The 21,429-nt window shown below is 42.5% G+C and overlaps 1 protein-coding gene across 3 annotated transcripts in view; it reads right to left on the reverse strand.

The window, feature by feature from the left end:
* The window catches only part of SCFD2 (sec1 family domain containing 2), a 692,911-nt gene that overhangs the window by 232,016 nt on the left and 439,466 nt on the right, over positions 1-21,429 (reverse strand). The window contains exon 6 of one of the 3 annotated variants that reach the window (XM_073583531.1): positions 20,862-21,106. The exons of the other annotated variants lie outside the window; for them this stretch is intronic. Within the exon in view, the coding sequence (XP_073439632.1) occupies positions 20,877-21,106 (230 nt within the window). The 3' untranslated portion in view covers positions 20,862-20,876. Of the gene's footprint in view, positions 1-20,861; positions 21,107-21,429 lie in introns of those variants that run through there. 3 annotated transcript variants of the gene reach the window in all.

Genomic DNA, 21,429 nt, shown 5'->3' on the forward strand with positions numbered 1-21,429 from the left:
TCATTACCTGTAGTAATGGCACCTTTTTGAACTTGTAAGGCTAGTTTCACACTAGTGTTTATGAGCGCAGCGACGGCCTGCGCACGGCCGCCGCTAAGCCCCGCCCCCTGCCGCGCCTCCGCCGGTAGCTCCGCCCACCGGCGCATGACGGTGCATGCGCCCTGCGTCCCCTATCTTTATCACTGGGGGCGCAGGCCGTGCGCAGTATGCGTTTGGCGGCGCATGCGTCCTTTTGACGGTGCGCCGACGCAACCAAACTGCAGCAGGTTGCGTTTGGCGCAGGTCGGCGCACCGTCAAAAGGACGCATGCGCCGCCAAACGCATACTGCGCACGGCCTGCGCCCCCAGTGATAGATAGGGGACGCAGGGCGCATGCAGCGTCATGCGCCGGTGGGCGGAGCTACCGGCGGAGGCGCGGCAGGGGCGGGGCTTAGTGGCGGCCGTGCGCAGGCCGTCGCTGCGCTCATAAACGCTAGTGTGAAACTAGCCTTATCTGTATAAAAGACGCCTGTCCACAACCTCAAACAGTCACACTCCAAACTCCACTATGGTGAAGACCAAAGAGCTGTCAAAGGACACCAGAAACAAAATTGTAGCCCTGCACCAGGTTGTGAAGATTGAATCTGCAGTAGGCAAGCAGCTTGGTGTGATAAAATCAACTATGGGAGCAATAATAAGAAGATGGAAGACATACAAGACCACTGATAATCTCCGTCGATCTGGGGCTCCACGCAACATCTTACTTTTTGGGGTCAAAAGGATCCCAAGAACGGTGAGCAAAAATCCCAGAACCACATGGGGGGACCTAGTGAATGACCTGCACAGAGCTGAGACCACTGTAATAAAGGCCACCATCAGTAACACACTGCACCACCAGGGACTCAGATCCTGCAGTGTCAGACTTTGCCCCTGCTTAAGCCAGTACATGTTTCAGCCCATCTGAAGTTTGCTAGAGAGCATTTGGATTATCCAGAAGAGTACTGGGAGAATGTCATATGGTCTGATGAAGCCAGAGTAGAACTGTTTGGTAGAAACAAAACTTGTTGTGTTTGGAGAAGACAGAATGCTGAGTTGCATCAAATCAACACCATACCTACTGTGAAACATGGGGGTTGCAACATCATGCTTCAGGGCTGTTTCTCTGCAAAGGGACCAGGACAACTGATCCATGTACATGAAAGAATGAATGGGGCCATGTATCGTGAGATTTTGAGAGCAAACCTCCTTTCATCAGCAAGGGCACTTAAGATGAAGCATGGATGGCTTTTTCAGCATGATAATGATCTCAAGCACAGGGTAACAAAGGAGTGGCTTCGTAAAAAGCATATGAAGATCCTCGAGTGGCCTAGCCAGTCTCCATATCTCAACCCCATAGAAAACCTTTGGAGGGATTTGAAAATCCATGTTGCCCAGCGAAAGGCCCAAAACATCACTGCTCTAGAGGAGAGCTGCATGGAGGAATGGCACCAACAGTGTGTGCCAACCTTGTGAAGACTTACAGAAAACGTGTGACCTCTGTCATTGCCAACAAAGGCATATACTGTATTTTTTAGACTATAAGACACACCAGACCATAAGACGCACACCAAATTTTCAGAAGGAAAATAGGGAAAAATGTGTTAAAAGGGGGTCCGTCTTACAGTCAGAATTCAGCTTACCCGGGAAGGGATCGGCACAAGTGGAGGAGTGGTCACAGGGGTCATTCGGTGTTCCAGGCAGGTGCGGTGGCCTCCAGGAAATCCCTTCCCAGGCTGGTGCGGTGACGGTGCTTTGTGCAGTGGCGGTGCTCTGTGGGATGGCATTGCTCTGTGGGGTGGCTTGGGCTCTGTGGGGCAGCAGCACTCTGTCCTTGGACAGCAGCGGCTCTCTGTGCTGCGTGGGTGATTCCACCGGCATTTCATCAAAGCCCGGAAGCCCCGCAGCTCTCTTGTTGCCATGCAGAGGCCGCCGGAAAGATGGCCGCCGGGGCCTCCGGAAAGGTGGCTGCTGGGGCAGGGCATGCTCAGATTCAAATCTCAGCTATAAGATCTCATCCCGAGATCTCGGGACAAGATCTCATTGCAGAGATCTGAACCTGAGCATGCGCCGCCCCCGGCGGCCATCTGTCCAAAGGACACCATGTCGCAGCAACGTAGCTGCGGGGGTTTCCGGCTTTGATGAAATACCAGCAGAGCCCTCCACGCAGCACAGAGCCCCGCTGCCACCACACCACAGAGCCCTGGCACCATCGCACTACAAAGCACAGCCACCGCCCCACCATATCCATGCCAGCCTGTGAAGTGAGGCTGCATCGGGACCGCTACCACCGACAGGTGAGTATAAGACTAGGTGCAGGGACCTTGCATTAGAAGCACCACTCCAGTGCTAGAGTGGCACTTTACACAAAATCTCTACTGGCAGTCATTGAATAGATATGTCCATGTCTACGATAGTATGAAAACCATCATCAAATAAAACAGTAAGTCACCAAAGTTGCCATATTTTGAAAGTTAATTCTACTGATTCACCTATTATCATTTTACTGGGGAGAATGGAATAAACTACTGGAACCTCTTCACTGCAGCGAAGGATCAGACATGCATGGTCCTCTGATCCTTCCATAATCGGTGAATGCACCAGAGTTTGCTGTAATGTCTATGATACCTTGCCCCATGATATGAATAATAGAACAAGAGAAACAAAGTGAGATGTACAGTAAAGCTTGGTTGCTCAGTTAGTCCAATGTAGTCAACAGAGATTATCTTCTATGCCATACAGCCTTTCGTAACCTTCTAATTGTAGCCTTTTCTATTATCTTCTGATGCTGAAGATCCCAAGGTTTACAGTTGTTTGTTTGACGCATACATGAAACTTTACACTTTACACAAGAAGTGGTCTTAATGGAAAGATTCAGCCATAATCTATTAAATCTTCCTAATCAAGTCCAGAAATTATACCACGGAAATAGAAGTCCTTGACCTTAAATTCTAACATATATTCCTTAATAGTAATGATTGTAACCTCAGCAGTTAGGAGACAACTGTCATGAAAAGATAGAAACCAGCAGATAAAGAGTCGGAAATTGGTAATGAAAGGAGAACAAGTAAACCTTCTTTTAATTTCCTCAAATAATAACTCATGGCTGAGGTCAGTGGATGGCATATATTATGAGAGAGCAATCAATGTGGTACTCATATTGAGATAGTACTAATATGACATCTGGTCTTCTACCTATAGACAGTGTAACTATGGCCACAAAGCCAGATTTCCATAAGGAAATAACCAGGGATAAATGCAAATTTCATTTACTAAGTGCTTATAAGTATCCAGTATCTGTTAGCTGAACTTTTTGGGAAGATGTCATAAAGGACATTAAAAGGACAAATAACAAAAATTCTAAAATATAGACATAGTGTTTAGTTATGAACATGGAGAAACTGCATGATTCACAGTAAAGCGAGGTGTCATCCAGTCACTATTTATCTACCATTTATATTCAGAAGCTATTTTCAGGGAAGGTGGACTTGCTGAAAAAGTAAAAGGAATCAAAATTGCTGGATGAATCATCAACAATCTTAAATATGCAGCTGATACAACAATGACAGCAAGAAGCGTAGATGGAATGAAGGACTTACTGTATTAAGGAGTGTCAAAATGGAAAACTCGAACATGGGAGTGCTGCTCAACACAAAGAAGACAAAGATATTGACTACTGCCAGATATGACCGGGACACATTTGGGATGGACGTAGACGAACTCAAGGTTATAAAGGACTTCAACCTATATGGATCAATGCTCACACTAGATGCATCGATGACACCAGAAGTCAATAGGAGAATAGCTATGGACAAATCAACAATGAAGTCACTGGACAAGTCTTTAAATCAAAGAACATGTCCACTGGTGACAAAGACACGGCTCGTACATAGTTTGGTCTTTTCTGTGGTAACATACGGTTGCAAACGTGAATGATAATGAAATAAGACAGATGAAGAATTGGCCTATAAGAGTGAATAATCACAGAGCACATCATTTGTCAGTACTTCAAGCGATATTTTGGACGACACAAACCATTGCCAAGAGGAGTTGAACAGATCAGTTGGTTGTACATGCATCCTGCCTCTATGGCAGTGATGAGGATAGCTGGGCATAGCTGCACTAAGATATCTTCAGTGCCAGAGACTCAGAGTGAAGAAGCAAGGCTCTAAGCATTACCAGGTGCACCATTCACCTTCTCTTGGAGGAAGGAGAGAAGATATGACACAATTCCCTCATTCTAAAGTGATCACCAGTTGTCTCCTGACATAACAATTATTTAAAGTTGGATAGGTCATAATTTAGGCAGTCAACATACCAGATTCCGCAAAGCCACCAGACTATTATTAATATCATAAAGAGCTGTATTCCTACGTTCTATTTAAGGACGTCGTGAGGCAAAACTCAGCTGTTACGACCACGAAAAACATTTTTGTTTCACCACTCATGATATGCTAAATAGCCCGGACTAGTCTGTAAGGGCATCTGTTCCCCCAGACTACTCCTGGCCTTTGGTGGTGTAATCACGATCACTAGGTGTGATTGACATCTTCTTCATTCTGTCTGCCCAGTCATGGAACAACGTCCTGTACTGAAGCTATGATTTGACACAGTGAAGCAGTGGGCATGATTATAGCAATGAGGCTATGAAAAGTTTTATGCAAAAGACATGATTAGGGCTCTTTATGATAATGGTGGTTGTTTGGAGGCTATGGGGAATCGGACAGGTTCCCTTTAAATACTCTCCACTGATGGTCTAGACACAAGGAGCTTTCACCGCCATTCTTAGTTTATTGAACAACATTATTTAGGCAATAGTATTGTTCGGGCACCAAACCACCATATTAAAGCATTTGGGCCTGGTATGGATATTTGTAGAACAAATCATTGCATAATTTAGACACTACATGAGTGAGGGTCAATAAAAAGTACTACACAGGGAAACATGTCACCTCAGACCAGCAGCACTGATTTATTTCCTATAGAGTGAGATATGATATTCACCTAACTGAACCATTCATTTTGAAATTCAGCCTTAAACAGTATAGTAAAGGGGCTGCCATGATGTACTGATTGCCTTTATCATAGCCCCTTCCTAATTTTCCATCAATTACAGTCCTGCTAATCATTATTGGTACCCATGAAATTTAAGTACATAATGTGAAATACTGTATATACTCGTGTGTAAGCTGACCCATGTATAAGCCCCCCCCCCCCAATTTTGCCACAAAAAACTGGGAAAACTTATTGACTAGTGTATAAGCCTAGGGTGGAAAATGCAGCAGCTGCTGGTAAATTTCAAAAATAAAAATAGATACCAATAAAAGTAAAATTAATTGAGACATCAGTAGGCTAAATGTTTTGGAATATCCATATTGAATCAGGAGCCCCATATAATGCTCCATACAGTTCATGATGGGCCCCATAAGATGCTCCATACAAAGTACACCCCATATAATGCTGCACAAAGGTTAATAATGCCCCCATAAGATGCTCCATAGAATAATATGCCCCATATGCTGCTCCATAAAGGTTATGGACCCATAAGATGCTCCATAGATTATGCCCCCATAAAATGCTCCAGAGATTATTCCCCTGTTATGAATGAGTCACCGTAGGAGGCAAAAACAGAAATACTAGCTAAGTCCAGAAAACCAGAGAAGTTGGCAGCTATCGGATTGCAGACCCCTGAACCTAACAACAACAACTAGCAGTAGCCGTGGGGGGTTCCTACGGAGCCCTAGACCCCTCGATCACAGCCAGAGAACTACATAGCCTAAAGACAGAAAGGGAAATCTAAACTGCCCCAGAGCAGACCCCAAAGCAATAGGCAGCCCCCAACATATAATGACGGTGAAGCAAGATGAAAAAAACACTCACACAGATAGAAAGATAGGCTGAGCAAATGATGGGGCCCAAGCTAACTAAATAGGACAGAACAGAAAAGCTGCTGTCTGCAATCCGCCAAAACCCTCTCAAAAACAAGAGCCAACAGACTGATAGGGAAAAAAGCCCTGAAGACGCTAGGCTTCAAAAAGACTATATCAGTACTCAGGTATTATCTGAAGACAGAGCTAAAGGAATTCAGCTCACCCAGCAGGGAAAGGCAGAAATCCAGAGAAACAAGGCAAAACAAAACCAAAACACAAATGCAAAAAGTAGAGCAGAAAACTTAGCTTTTGAGGAGCAGGAATCAGACTGGTCTCCAAGAATCCCTCAGAGTAATCACCCGCAAGACAGAAGGGCATCGGTTGCCTTATATCCAGTCCGCAATCCCAGTCACCCAGTCATCATCATTCTGCTCAGGTGCTTTGTAATCAGCCTCACTACCTTCCTTCACCAGAAGAGGGAGTTCATCAGACCTCAATGGTGAAGGGGAAAATGAACTCACAACATTCCCCCATAAAATGCTCCATAGATTATGCCCCCATAAAATGCTCCGTAGATTATGCCCCAATAAGATGCTCCATAGATTTTGCCCCCATAAAATGCTCCATAGAATATGCCCCATATGATGCTCCATAGATTATGCCCTCATATGCTGCTCCATAGAATATGTCCCTATATGCTGCTCCATAGAATATGCCCCTATATGCTGCTCCATAGATTATACCCCATATGCTGCCCCATAGAATATGCCCCCATATGCTGCTCCATAGCATATGCCCCCATATGCTGCCCCATAGACTATGCCCCCATATGCTGCCCCATAGACTATGCCCCCATATGCTGCTCCATAGACTATGCCCCCATATGCTGCCCCATAGACTTTGCCCCCATATATTGCCCCACAGACTATGCCCCCATATGCTGCCCCAGACTATGCCCCCATATGCTGCCCCATACACTATGCTCCCATATACTGCCCCATAGACTATGCCCCCATATGCTGCCCCATAGACTTTGCCCCCATATATTGCCCCACAGACTATGCCCCCATATGCTGCCCCAGACTATGCCCCCATATGCTGCCCCATACACTATGCTCCCATATACTGCCCCATAGACTATGCCCCCATATGCTGCCCCATAGGATATGCCCCCATATGCTGCCCCATAGTCTATGCCCCCATATGATGCTCCACATATTATGCCCCCATATGCTGCTGAAAAAAAAAATGCCATACTCACCTCCCCTGCTCAGGACCTGGCACCTGAGATATTCACCTGTCCGGGGTCCATCGCTGCTCACCGCTGTCTGCCGCTTCCAGTGACTGTTCAGCCAGTAGAGGGCGCAGCGCGCACTAACCACGTCACCGCGCCCTTTGCTGCCTAAACGTCACAGACAGAGGACGCAGCAGACAGCGGTGAGCAGCAATGGACCCCGGGACAGGTGAGTATCGCTATACTTACTCCCTCCTGGTGCGGTCTCTGCAGCCCCGCTTCTCCACGGTCTGCCTTCAGCGGTCATGTGATACCGCTCATTACACTCATGAATAGGTGCACATTCATGAGTTTAATGAGCGGTACCACGTGACCGCTGAAGGGAGACCGCGGAGAAGCGGGGGGGGCTGCCGAGAACGCACCAGGAGGTGATAAGTATGATCTCTGACACCCCGGCTCCCCCTCCCACGCCAACCCCCAGGTATATGACTCGTGTATAAGCCGAGAGGGGGACTTTCAGCCCCAAAAATGGACTGAAAATCTCGGCTTATACACGAGTACATACAGTATCTCCTCAAAAATGAATCACGTGAAAGTTTTTTTGTATAGAGCACTTGTGTTAAATACAAAAGAGCAACTGATAAACAATAATTTAAAACAAAAAAACAATGGGAGGGTAAAATAGAAAAACCAAAAGTTTCATATGACACCCTTTACATTAAAATAGTATGGAAACACATTTTGACTCGCCTGTGGTAAATCATAAATGTGAATCACCTGTGATTAATTGTCAGTGCCCATGTGACATGAATTAGCCAATGAATGATGACTTCATTGTTTTAAAAAGTCACATGGTAGGCCCTGTTCCTTTGTCACAATGGTGACAACAAAGGAGTTGTCGGAGGACATCAGAACTGCTATTATTGGCAAACACAAGACTTCCAAAGGGTATAACGCCATCTCCAAAGACCTTGGTATCCCAGCTTTAAGGACGAAGGAAGAATCCATTGCTGAAGGAAAGACATAAAATGGAACAACTGAGCTTTGCCAAACAGTACTTTTAGAAACCACAATTCTTCAGGGAAAATGTTCTGTGGATGGATGAATCAAAAATAGAGCTTTTTGGCAATGCATAGCAACAGTTTGTTTACAGACGGCCCGATGAAGCTTATAAGGAAAATAACACCCTACCAACAGATAAGCATGGTGGAGGATCCCTATTGCTGTGGGGTTGTTTTGCTGCATCTGGTACTGGAGGCCTTGACCGTATTATGGGAATTATTAAATCAGAGATTTTAGAATGAAATGTCCTACCCAATGTAAGAAAAAAAACTGTCCTCCAGAAAGACAATGACTCAAAGCACACATCCAAAAGTACATAGGAATGGTTGAAAATCAAAAATGGACTGTTTTAAAATGGCCGGCAATGAGTCCTAACATCAATCCCATTGAAAATCTTTGGGGTGACCTGAAATCTGTCATTGGGAAAAAGAACCCTGCAAACATTCAAGAGTGTGAATGAACTGCAAAGGAAGAGTGGGAGAAAATACCAACTGAGAAGTGCAAGTATTATGTTGCACTCCAGCCAGCATGTCCCGTCCCCAGGGTTCTGGGTGATCAGATTCCACATGCCCACAGGTTTTCCTTTGCCCCACGCAGCCTTCCATACCCTGTTCGTACTCTCACGGTGTCTCCCCCAGCTACGGCGTTGTCCTGGCATGTCTCCTTCGCTGCTTCACTTCCTGGTCTAGGGGGAGCACGTATAGGGTGCACGAGCACTGCTGCTAAATGATTTAAAGGGCCAGCACACCTTTTTTCCTGTGACCGTCTCTCAGCCAATCACGGAGAGATCTGCATATATTTAAGGTCCTCACTTCCTCTGGGAGGTGCCTGGGAATTTTGTGCTTTATTCTGAGTTGCCATTCTCAGGTCCCAGACCAGTGCTTTCTTGTTCAGTCTCATTTTTCCTGGTGTTAATACTCGGTGTTTTTCTTCCAGTACCATTGTTCTACCAGCCTACATCCTGCCTGCCGATCCCAGTGGTACTCTCTGGACCATCTGGTTGCCTTTCTCTGGTTTCCTGGACCTCCCGTTCCTTTCCCATATTTGTTTCTGGTTTTTTTCTCCTGGGTCGGTCCATCTGGTCTTGGAACCATTTCACTAGAGCCTCCCGGGCTGTGCTGGGACAATCCCTGTTATAGGGGTCCGCTCACTGGCACTCTCTTGGAGGTATTTGGTGTTTTGGTCCAGGGGGCTCTTCCCAGTAGGTTATCCTGCTTGTATTTCAAATAAACCTCACAATTTATCTCATGACCTTGTCTGGCCAGCAACTTGGGTTCAGCTTCCACAGGGTTCTCTGTGGTCTAGTGGGTTCACTAACCTTCCGCCTGCCATGGCGTGACAGATTAATTAGTGGTGCCTTTATTGCTGCACATGCTGTTTATTCTGTTTCTTCTTTGAAATTGCAACATGTAAGTTGAAAAACAATGTTTTATTGCTGTTTTACTTTGGAACACTAATTAAAAAAACCTGAGGATATAACTTTGGTACATTTCCACTTATTTCTGAAGATATTGTACAGTCTAAGAAAAACATGAGAGGGGGCCAATAATGGTGAGCAGGACTGTATGGTGCTGAGGGCTACTTCAACAACAGAATGAACCATCAATTTGTTAATTGGAATTTATCATGAACATTTTGTATACACTACTTCACTAAAAAGCTGTAAGACCGGCAAATAACCATCAAAGTTTTGCAATCGTTAAATTTAACCTCAAACTTTTTGTCATTGCAAATGAAAATATGATCCAAACTCAAGTTTCCTTGCACAAAACTCTGTCATAAGTTAAACACAGGAGTCCATGAAAAGAATACAAACCATACAACAACCCCACTGTTCTCTGTGGCACTGAAAGGGTGCAATATATTTTTATAGTTCTAGGAAGTCAATTGAGTTGGCAGTGGAATCGATGTTGGCACCTGGATCTTCCGTGAATAGCTTAAAGGCCTGTTGATTAATCACGTTAGCACCTTTTGCAAGAAACCAAGAGACGTGACACAGAGAGATGCGTTTAATACCGCCGTACCGGTGCCTATACAACCTCCTTTGTTAACGAGCTTGTGGCTTGCTTTCTACCATCCTTAGTTAATTGGATAAAGAAAATTGTTACATAACCTAAAGAATAAAAACAAGAATCAAGAAATGGAAATATCTATGTGTAGGTGCACAATTATGCCATATACTGTTATCTGGTGATTTATTACACTGTGTACACAGGTTGAATGATGCTTTTATTTTTCTTTTTACCCATCAATTTCCTCAATTTCTACAAAAATGTAAGACTGTTGTGGTACACAAGGGCAAGACAATATGTTTGAGGGTTAAGGCTCTTTCACATGAACCGACAGGCGGCATCACCCGATCACAGATTGGTAAATATTTTACGATTGGTGGTTATTTAATAGCATGTTTACACAGCCAGACCATGCTAAACAAGGCGCAATCAATGATCTGTAATAGAGAGCGAGTCCTGCTTACACAGGACAATGTGCAGCAGAGAATGATGAACGCTTGAGCAGCACAAAAGATCATGTCACCCATCAAAGGAGAGTTCTGCTCGTTCATCTGGTGATCGGCAGCTTATATACACTGCAAGATTATCATGCAACAAGTGTTCCTACGAAGGCTCGTTCACAATAGTCTTGCGGTGTAAACAGATCTTTTTTTCGCATCTCTGTCTTTCATGCCTGTGATAGAAGATAGTTTTAATTGGACAACCACTTTACGCTTTAGTAGAGTGGGGTGTAGGGGAGACAGAATTTTTGCCCCGTGTATGAAAAGTTTAGCTACGACTCTGTACAGGAATATCATACAACCAAAATGGACAACTAAGAGATGTGAAAACTAAACTGATAAATTACACAGGAAAATAGTGCGCCTCCAATGTTAAAAAAAACAATGGTACGTTTTGTCACAATGATACTAATTCAGAGTCGAAAAGCTTTGAAATATTGTTTTCCAGGGTCATGTCCTATGTAATCTAACCAGTCATTCTCATATTTTCATGGCCATTTTGGTACTGCTGAGCTGAGACTAGAGAATGGGGATAAGGAGACGTTGCAATACTAAAAACCTCAGTCCCAAGACCACATCATATCAGATTGGTGGAGGTGTCCTGTTTTTTAGCTTTGTTTTTTTTTTTAAATATATTTATAATGAAAGTCAACGGTAACAATATGTCTGCAATTTATATGCAAAAAAACAGAACGTTCAACAGGAATGACAGAATGTGATTTAAAAAAGAAAAAGAAGCCATGGTCAGACATGAAAAATGTTCTGATCTCATTCAGAAAGACAGTTGTCATCTGCGTGCTGTGTGTGTGTGTTGGTGGGACATCCATTTTTATTTATGCAAAAAAAATTGAAGCGACTCCTGATGGAATTTGTGCCAAACTAGGCATTATTTAATCAAAAGGCAGCAAAATACCCATAAAAAAAACTTACAAAAGGCTTCAAAAACTCTTAAAAAACTTCATTGAAAAACAAAAAACTTCCAAAAACTGCAAAGAAACAGAGTTTTCTGAACAGTACCAATAGAAAATGTTGCACTTCTGATTGTCTCAACAAACTCCATGTAGAAATGATGTTGGGAATCTTTAGCATAAGGATTTGGAATACAATATATCTCAAGCTCATCCCTCCCCTCTCCCTCCATTATAAACGCAGTAGGGTCTGCTCACTCCAGCAGCACCTAAAGTTTTAGCTCCACCAACCTTCAGCCAAATTCACACAGGGGGATTTCATGGACTGTATTCGGAACACAATGCCCGTATTGAACTGAGGTCTTCTGTAGAGATGAGCGAATTTGTTTGTCTCCCTCTTTATTAGGCAAGCTATAGCGCTTACCGAATAAGCTGCAGCGGGAACCTGGATACCTGGATCGCCCCGGCTGAACAGCTGATCGCCGCCGCAGCTGCATGTGTCGTGGCTGTGTGACGGTCACGGCACATGCATGGAGAGCCCAACACACAGGCTGTCCATATATGTACTGTGACTGTCACACAGCCGCGAAACATGCAGCTGCGGCGCCGATCAGTTGATTATCGGGAGCGCGCCAGGTATCAAAGTTCCCACTTCAGCTTATTTGGTAAGCGCTATAACTTGCCGAATAAGGAGGGACTCAAAGATATTCGCTCATCTCGTCTCCTAGACACAAACATGTAGCCTCAAAGACACAAATGAGATTGCATGGTCACGTCTGTATACCAGCTGTCAGTCCTGGTATTCTGGTCTGAACTGGCTGTAACCGCACCCCCTTCACTGGCTGACAGCAGCTCAGCATTAGGGTTGGCTGTCAGTCAGGGCCGGAGCACAGTTACAGCTGCCATTCTTTATCCACAGAGTGGTGACTAAACCCGCGCCGGTGCCGCCCCGTGACTGAAACCGGAACGCTGTGGGGGGAATAAAGTTCTTTTCCTCCAGGCAGTGGGGGTGTGTCATCACCGGAAAGGTTTACAACGCTATTAACTTGTAGATTAACCCCATATTTGCAGGCTAATGGCGTTTTTTCACGAAACAGGTTCCCTTTAAATTTCTGAACCACCAGTATCCACACTTAAAATCCCAAATATTCTGCCTTAAAAATGTTGAAAAAAAATTATTGCGCATTAGCTAAAGAATTTAAATACATGTTCAAATAAAGATATATAATAAGGTAGAATGAGGTCATGCACATTGTAGTCATTGTTTTTCTCCAATAAAACTGATGTTTCAAGGTCCACATATGGATAATGGCAGGATACTGTACATTCCTAAGACAACTACTGTTTCATGCCCAGGTATTTAGAAGACAAGAAGAATAAGCTACAGCAGATGGCTGACACCCAAACCACACACACTTGGCCTCTGTGACTGTATTGTTAGCGGAAACATTTTTTTTTAGTGGGGGGGTCTTCGACAACAGATTCAGTGAAGACACACTTTAACGTGAATATCTACTGATGAATATTATCTCTGGGGTAATTATTCTTTGGGGTGGCTCACATGTCTAATTTTTGGGGGAAGACGATGTTTCTGAAAAAAAATATAAGGAGACATGTCTAATTTTGATGAAAGTCACAAACGTAGATCACACATTCATATCTATGGTTAAAAATGCATACACCACATGGATATAGATGCCATATACAGTACAGACCAAAAGTTTGGACACACCTTCTCATTCAAAGAGTTTTCTTTAATTTCATGACTATGAAACTTGTAGATTCACTCTGAAGGCATCAAAACTATGAATTAACACATGTGGAATTATATAATTAACAAAAAAGTGTGAAACAACTGAAAATATGTCTTATACTCTAGGTTCTTCAAAGTAGCCACCTTTTGCTTTGATTACTGCTTTGCACACTCTTGATATTCTCTTGATGAGCTTCAAGAGGTAGTCATCGGAAATGGTCTTCATTTCACATCCTCCACCTAGAAATCTCGACATTTAGAAACGCGAAGATATTTTGCAGCAGAAGAAACTGCATATTCACTGACAGACGGCTGCTCCTCGGTAAGGAAGAATATGGAAAACGAATCTTCACAGATGAGCTATACTCCTTGGAACAAAGACGCAGCAGAAGATTCTCCGCCTTTGCCATCTAAGCACATCAGTAGAACTGTCATCTGAGGTCACTGACATCTAGATAACCAAGGAGAACAGTGTAGGAATAGGTAAGAGTATTATTCTCTGACCGGTGAGGAAACATTTGGAAACATGCACCTATAATTTGCTGCTAATGTCCTCTCGATGCAATGACAATGCAACTGTTGGACGTTTCTTGCAGTGCCAAAATGACTCATTCCATATCGGAACCTCGTGTAGACCTTTATAAAGACTCCAACTGCTTTATTATAGTAAAAAATAAAGCTGAAACCTGTCACCAGGATGTGCCATGTCTTCCAGAAACATGGGACAGCATGTGCTATACACATACAGCGCGTGAAATAAGTAAATATATTTCTAAAAGTGCTATTGGCACGACATTTTCACCAGATGTTGGTAACAAACCATCCAGTCCACACAGGTAAAGAAATCAAACCATAGAGGTCCATAAATTATGTGTAATAATGAAAAAATGATGTAGGGAAAAAGTATTGAACACTCTTACTAAAATGGATTTAATACTTCGTACAAAAGCCTTTGGCAATGACAGCTTCAAGATGCCTCCAGTACTGAGAAACTAGTCGCACTCATTGCTCAGCTGTGATTTTGGGCCATTCCTTCACACAAAGACTTCAAATCCTGAAGGTTCTATGGGCTCCTTCTATGAACTCTGAGCTTTAGCTCCATCTATACATTTTTTATAGGATTAAGGTCAAGTGATTGGCTGGGCCATTCTAGCAGCTTTATTTTCTTTTTCTGAAACCAATTGAGTTTCCTTGACTGTGAGGTTTTGTCTTGCTAAAATGTCCACCCTCATTTCATTTTTCATACTCATCACAGCAGATTTTTACCAAGAATGTCTCAGTACATTTGTCTATTCATCCTTACTTCAATTATATGAAGCTTGCCAGTGCTACCTTCACTGTTGGTATGGTGTTTTGGGGGTTATACAGTTTCATGTAAAAGTTTGGGCACCCCTGGTCAAAATTACTGTTATTGCAACTTGAAGCTGAAATGATCTCAAAAAGGCCTAAAGTTTGTATTTTAGGAAACAAAACATATTTATTTTCATCTTTTACATTTTAAAAATTACAAAAAAAGGTTAGAGGAGGATGGGTTTTTATAAAGCTGTGAAATTTACATCACCTGACCATTCCAAACGACAATAGTGTACAAACCATAGCCCTAAAAGGCTAATTAAGGTATGAAACTGTGGTCAGTTATCTGAGCACACAAATCTCCAAGGGAGTCCAAACTTTTGTATCTACCCGGTTTCCTTTTTTGTAACTTTTAAACTGTAAAAGATGGAAATATATAAAATTAAGGTCTTTGTTCCTGTGAGTTGCCTATCTGTTCACAATAACTGTAATTTTGACCAGGTTGGACAAACCTTTACATGCAACTGTGTATATACCAGGATAGGCCCCAGGAAACTACAGACCTCAAGAAACTTATTTAAAGGTGTGGTTAGCACCTTGAACCCGCTGGTGCTTCAGCCCTAAATTTTTAATTTTCAGAAAGGTAACTGAAGAAAAAGGAACATACAATTTGTTGAGCAATTTTTCCTGAGTGTGGCGGTACCCAATATGTGGTAAAAAAATCCTGTTTTGGCACAAAGCTTGGCTTGAATTCTGGAACGCAATTTTAGTTGGAATAGATTATTGACACCATGTTACATTTGATAAGTCCATGACATGCCTAAACAGAAGAACCCCCTCCCCCCCAAGTGACCCAGTTTTGGAAACTACAGCTCTTGAGAAATTCATTTAGATGTGTAGAGAGCATTTTTAACCCTCAGGCGAGTCCACAATGGTAAAACATTGGGCTGAGTCAATGGAAAATTACCATTTTTTTCCGCTAAAATTTTGCTTTGGCCCCAAATTTTCAATTTTCAAATGGGATAATAAGAGAAACTGAACTGTACAATATCTCCTGAGTACGTCAATACCCCATATGTGGTCAAAAACTACTTTTGAGGCACAGCGCAAAGCTCAAAAGGGAAAAAGAACCATATTGGAGGTCAAATTTTGCTAGAATCGTTTGAGGGTGCCATGTCACATTGGCAGAGTCTCTGAGGTGCCAAAACAGCAGAACCTCTCCATAAGTGACAGCATTTTACAGACTATACCGCTCAATGAAGTCATCTAGGGGTGCAGTAATCATATTGACCTCAAATAATTTTATACCACTGGATAATGAAGATAAAAATAAGTAAATTCTTACCGCAAAATTTTTGCTTTAGCCTCAGATTTTATATTTTCAGGTGGGAAAATGGCACCAAAATTTGTCACACATATGTGCCTGTACAGTACTGCGAGACTTGGTTGGAAAAAGCACTATTTGACTCTTGGAGAACAAATTATCATAGAACAGCTTGCAGACTTAATATACAGAGCCCTTATGTTCCAGGAGAGCAGAATTCCTCCTTAAGTGACCCATTTAGGAAATTACACCCCTATGGGAACTTATTTTTAGGTGAAGTCAAAATTTTGACTCCATGGGTATTTTCCTGAAAAAGCATTGGATGTTCCTGAATGAAAATTGCAAATCTGCCAGTGTAGTGCCCATACATTGTAGTGCCCAGTACATTGTGGTGCCCCTACACTGTAGTGCTCAGTACTTTGCAGTGCTCATACTTTGTGCCCAGCTCGTGCTTCTTGAAACATGGACAGTGAAAATTAGGCAGGCACTCATCGCTATAGAAATGCCAAACGTGAATGCGAAATGTGGTTTAGACACATTGTGGGGTTCAAAAGGGAGGGGGTATTTTTATCTGGGAGGGCAGAATACGCTGGATTTCCTTTGGAGGGGGGGGCGAGTAGCCATAGCGCTTTTACAGAGCATTGTTGCTACCAGTAATGTGGAAGCCCTCTATATTTCCATTGACAGATGGCGGACTAGGAACTTTCTTTTTTTGTGGATTAAGTTGAAACTTTTGTTGAGAACACTTTACATAACAATTTGCATCACATTTATCCTGTGCTCTATGCTGAGCACTTACATTGGGGTTGCCATCTAACTCTCCAAATGACGTGATTCAGATGAAACCCCCAAGAGATATATTCACTTATAATGAGGCAGCAGATTTACTCTGGACTCTGTCTGCCCTCTGTTCAGCATTGCCATTCTTTTCAGAGGTTCACAAAACAGTGTCCGACTGCACTTTTTGCATGCTTAAAAAGACGGACACCGCTGGATCATAGGCCAGACAGTGTCCACAGTGCCTCTATCTGCCTCATTATAGGGAATCTTGAGCTGGAGGTTTTGTCTAAATCATGTACTGTATTTTAGAGATTTACACAGAAACTCCGGTGTAAGCGTTCAGTGTAGAGCACAGGATAAATGTGACTCAAGCTTTACAATGATCTGTGGGAGGCAGAATGAACATATCAATAATAGGTCAATAATAGTTTTTATTTACTTTTTCGCAGTTCCTCATGCGGTATAAGTACTTAGATGACTTTTATTCTAAAATTGATAAGACAGCTTTATTCTTTGGGTCAGTACGATTATAGTGATACCACATTTATGTCATTTTTTTTGTTTTACCACTTTTATACAATAAAAACAGTTTTGGATTGCTCTATTCTGAGAGCATTAGCTTTTTTATTTCTCCACTGACTGTTGTCTGGCAGTTTATTTTTTGGGAGACATTTTCAGAGATACCATTTTTATTTACATTTGACTTTCTGGTCATATTTTATTCCACTTTTTTTCAGCGGTAGGATGAAAAAAAACATAGCAAAAACTATGCTTTATTTATTCTTTTTCGGTGTTCACTGAAGGGGTTACTAGTGTGATAGATTTATAGGTTGGATTTTTCCGGATGTAACGATTTTCAATATCTGTTCCTTGTTTATTTTTGCTTTTACATAAATATATGTATTTATTGGTATAATATAATACTTTTTCTTTTCTTCATTTTATGATTTATTTTTAATTACCATATTTTTACAATTTAACACTTTTTTTTTTCTTACCTTTTCCCAGTATGGGACATCAACTTTCTCTGCCCTGATTGATGATCTAATATTCCGCAATGTTTTTGCATTGCAGAATATTAGACCAGTGCATTTCACACACGCAGGAGGCATGTCAACTTTCGGCCTGGGGTCACCATGAAGACCATCGGCACAATGCGAATCACTCTGTGCTGATCATAGCACAGAGGGAGCTCCCTCCCTTGGCTATGTCGATCGAGGTTCCTGTCACTATCAACAGTGGTTTAAGAGAGGTTAAACACAGGGTGTCAGCTATCATATAGTGCTGATACCCGCTGATTATCATGCTGGGAGTGAGTCTGCATGATCATCATGCCGTACATGTACAGTGGATGTTGCGAAGGGGTTAAGTGCACTTGAACATGCTTTTTATTCAGCAATGGGGTCTTGCGTAGTCAGCGTGCATACAGGCCATGGAGGTTGAGTGCAGTACTTATAGTTTTCTTTGAAACAATTTTACCTGCTGATTCCAGATCTTTTTGCAACTCTTCACTGGTGATCCTTGGTTCTTGGACAACTCTTCTGAAAATTCTTTCCACTCTTCTGAAATCTTGTAGTGAACACCTGATCGTGGCTGATTTATAAAGAAATTATGATCTTTCCACTTCTGGATTATGATTCCCAACAGTGCTCACTGCAACCATCAGTAAGTGAAAAATTCTGTAACCAATGCCATCAGTATGTTTTGCAACAAAAAGGTTGCAAAGGTCTTGAGACAGCTCATGGGTTTTACACATTATGAGATGTTTCTTGTGTGACATCTTGGTAATGAGACACCTTTTTAGAGGCCATCAGTTGAACAAGCTGATATTATTTTTCACTAAGTGACAGGATTACTTTATAATTACTGATAGATTTCAGGTGGTGTCATGATTTTCAATTGCTTTTTGCACCTCTCTTTCTTCATGTGTTCAATACTTTTTCCCTGTGTCATTTCTTTTTATCACATATACTGTATTTTTTGGATTATAAGATGCACTTTTTTCCCCCCAAATTTGGGGGGAAGATGGGGATGCGTCTTATAATTCGAATATACCTTACCAGCCACGGTGGAGCAGGGTCCCAGGGTTGCTGCTGGAGGAGGAAAGAGTGGCGCGTTGCTGCAGACCACAGGCTGGGATGAGGTGCGATACTGTGGGTGTTTGGTGGTGCAGAGACTCCTCTGACATTTTCTGTCGCGCGAGAAACCATTTGACTGCGCAGGCGCGATATCTCACAGCGATCGGCATAATCCATGTCAAGGACTGCGTGCAGCAGCAGAGGAGAGGGATGGCCATGGCTTCACTCACTCCATCGGACCAGACGGACCCTACTAGCATACATCATAGGAGAAATATAAAAGGTTTTTAAGGGTAATACATGGGGAGTCAAGGGGTTACATAAGTATTTAGGGAATGTATAGCTAACACTGAATAAATTATTTTAGCTGGTAGGACAGAAACGTGATGACAGGTTCCCTTTAACAGTTTACATTTTTTTGTTGGGATGACACATTCCCTTTAACTCCCTATACCCATGAGGATTGTTTGAATGTAAAAAAAAGTTACAATCCCTCACACTTCTGTTTCAGCTCTAAGAAAAATCATATAGTGAGCAAACTAGATGGACAAAGAGGCTTGGATTTGTCATTGAGGACACGATTAATCCTGATCAAATCCCAACTTTGTTTGAAGAAATGCACCCCCAAACTTGCATGGATCCTTCACCAAGTTTCATGGTTTTCTGCAGACACTCATTACTGTAACGGTTGCCAGCCCTTTAGCAAGCCTTCTGTTTGACTCATCAGTCCAGGGGTCCTGCTCCCATTTTATTTCATCCCAGTTCCTTTTTTCTTGCATAGTTGAGTTGAGTTTACCTTGTTTCCATGTTGAAGCTATGGTTTTTGGTTGCAATTTTTCCATGGAGACCACTTCTGGAAAGATATCTTTGAACAGTCCCAATGGTTGCTGTCACTTGCCAGTTAATGGCACTTCTGGACATTTTTTGATTTCAAAGGGAAATACTTATGATGTCTTTTTATCTGCTGCACCAAGTTTCATTGGCTGACCACAGAGTCTAGAGACCTCAACAATGCCTATTTCTTGATTCCCTCAATGCTGAGAAACACAGGTCATCAGGGACGTGACTGATTAGCTCAAATTTTTTTCTGCGGCAGGCCATCCACCCCTAACATACAGTCAATACCCTTACGAACTATCATTATGGTAAAGAACAAGGAGTCCTGGAAGTGATGATATGGCCTTCACAGAGCTATGATCTCAACATAATTTCGGCGGTCTGCAATTATATTAAGTGATAGAAGAACCTATGAAAGCCTCCATCCACAGAATACCTGTGGTTAATTCTCCAAGATGATTTGAACAACCTCCCAGCCCAGTTTCTTAAAAAACTGCAAGCAAGTATATCTAGAAAAATGTATGCTGTTTTGAAGACAAAGGATGGCCACACCATTCTTTTGACCATTCACTTTGACTTTTAGCAATTGATAAATGTAAAATATTAAGTTTCTAGTTTTTAAAACATTCTTACTATGCAGCATTTTTTCCACATCTGCCTAAAACTTTTGCATTGTACTGTATATTGAGTCAAAACCCCTCACAGGGGGCCAAAAAGTATGTGTTACAGAATCTAATTACAGGGGTTGTCACATCTCCTTTCTTTAGGAGCGCATCACTCCACAGCCTCCCAGCCTCCTCCTTGCTGGATGCAGTGAGCACCAGATGATTATCAGTTCGGACCAGCATGGTCGTGCTGCTGGCTGGTGTTGTCTGCTCTCCGATGCTGTAAGCAGAGGACAATTTGCCTCTGTGGAATCAGAGGAGCGAAGGGGCAACAAAGCTGGCAGGACCCAGTTATCTGGCCAACTTCAGAGCAGCTCTGGCTGGCTCTAAATAAAGCAACTCTATTGCAAGCACTCTCTCCTAGGCAATAACTAGTACACTACAGAATTAAAAATCACTCGATTTGTGAGAATTAATAGGATTTTATTTAAAATTAAATTGCAACGTTGTTTATTTTTACAAGCACTTTACACTTTTACCAATTTTACAAGAAATCAAGAAACAGATTTATCAAATCCAGAAAAAGGTGCATCAAGAAATTAAACTCACTGACCAATATGATTTATCCAGAGCTGCCAGATCCGAGTGAAAACCTCCATATTATCGCTTCTAATCTCCATTAACTTTTGACTCAGCGATATTTGTCTTACTCTGTTCTTAACCAAACTGAAAAAGAAAACATTCGTCTTCCAGTTGGTCGTAATATGGTTTCCTGCTGCCATGTGTATATGCAGAGCTATGTTACGAGCCTGGTTTCCGAGTATAGAAGGTTTATCTGCAATAATAGTGACAACTGCTGTGAATGACCGAATCTCCAAAGGGCACGTCCACCATACATGAAGATGAGTGCCTCAAAACAGATTTTCCTTAAAACCCAAGGGAGGAGACATAGGATATAATAAGTTTATCTATGAAGCTCTGGGCATAATTTTGACATTTCTCCATTAGATTAACAGTCTAATCTCCTTACGACATAGTGATGCAGCGGTGGTGCCATCTATCTATGGGCACATGAACTCCGAAGGTACCAGGTAGACATTTCAGTCTTCGTTTTGCTCTATGACTCTATGCAGCGCTGTGTGGGGTAAAGTCCTGTCC

Source organism: Dendrobates tinctorius, unplaced genomic scaffold, assembly GCF_039654945.1.
Source record: "Dendrobates tinctorius isolate UK_male_01 unplaced genomic scaffold, ASM3965494v1 ptg000079l, whole genome shotgun sequence".
In the NCBI taxonomy this organism is placed as follows: Eukaryota; Metazoa; Chordata; class Amphibia; order Anura; family Dendrobatidae; genus Dendrobates; species Dendrobates tinctorius.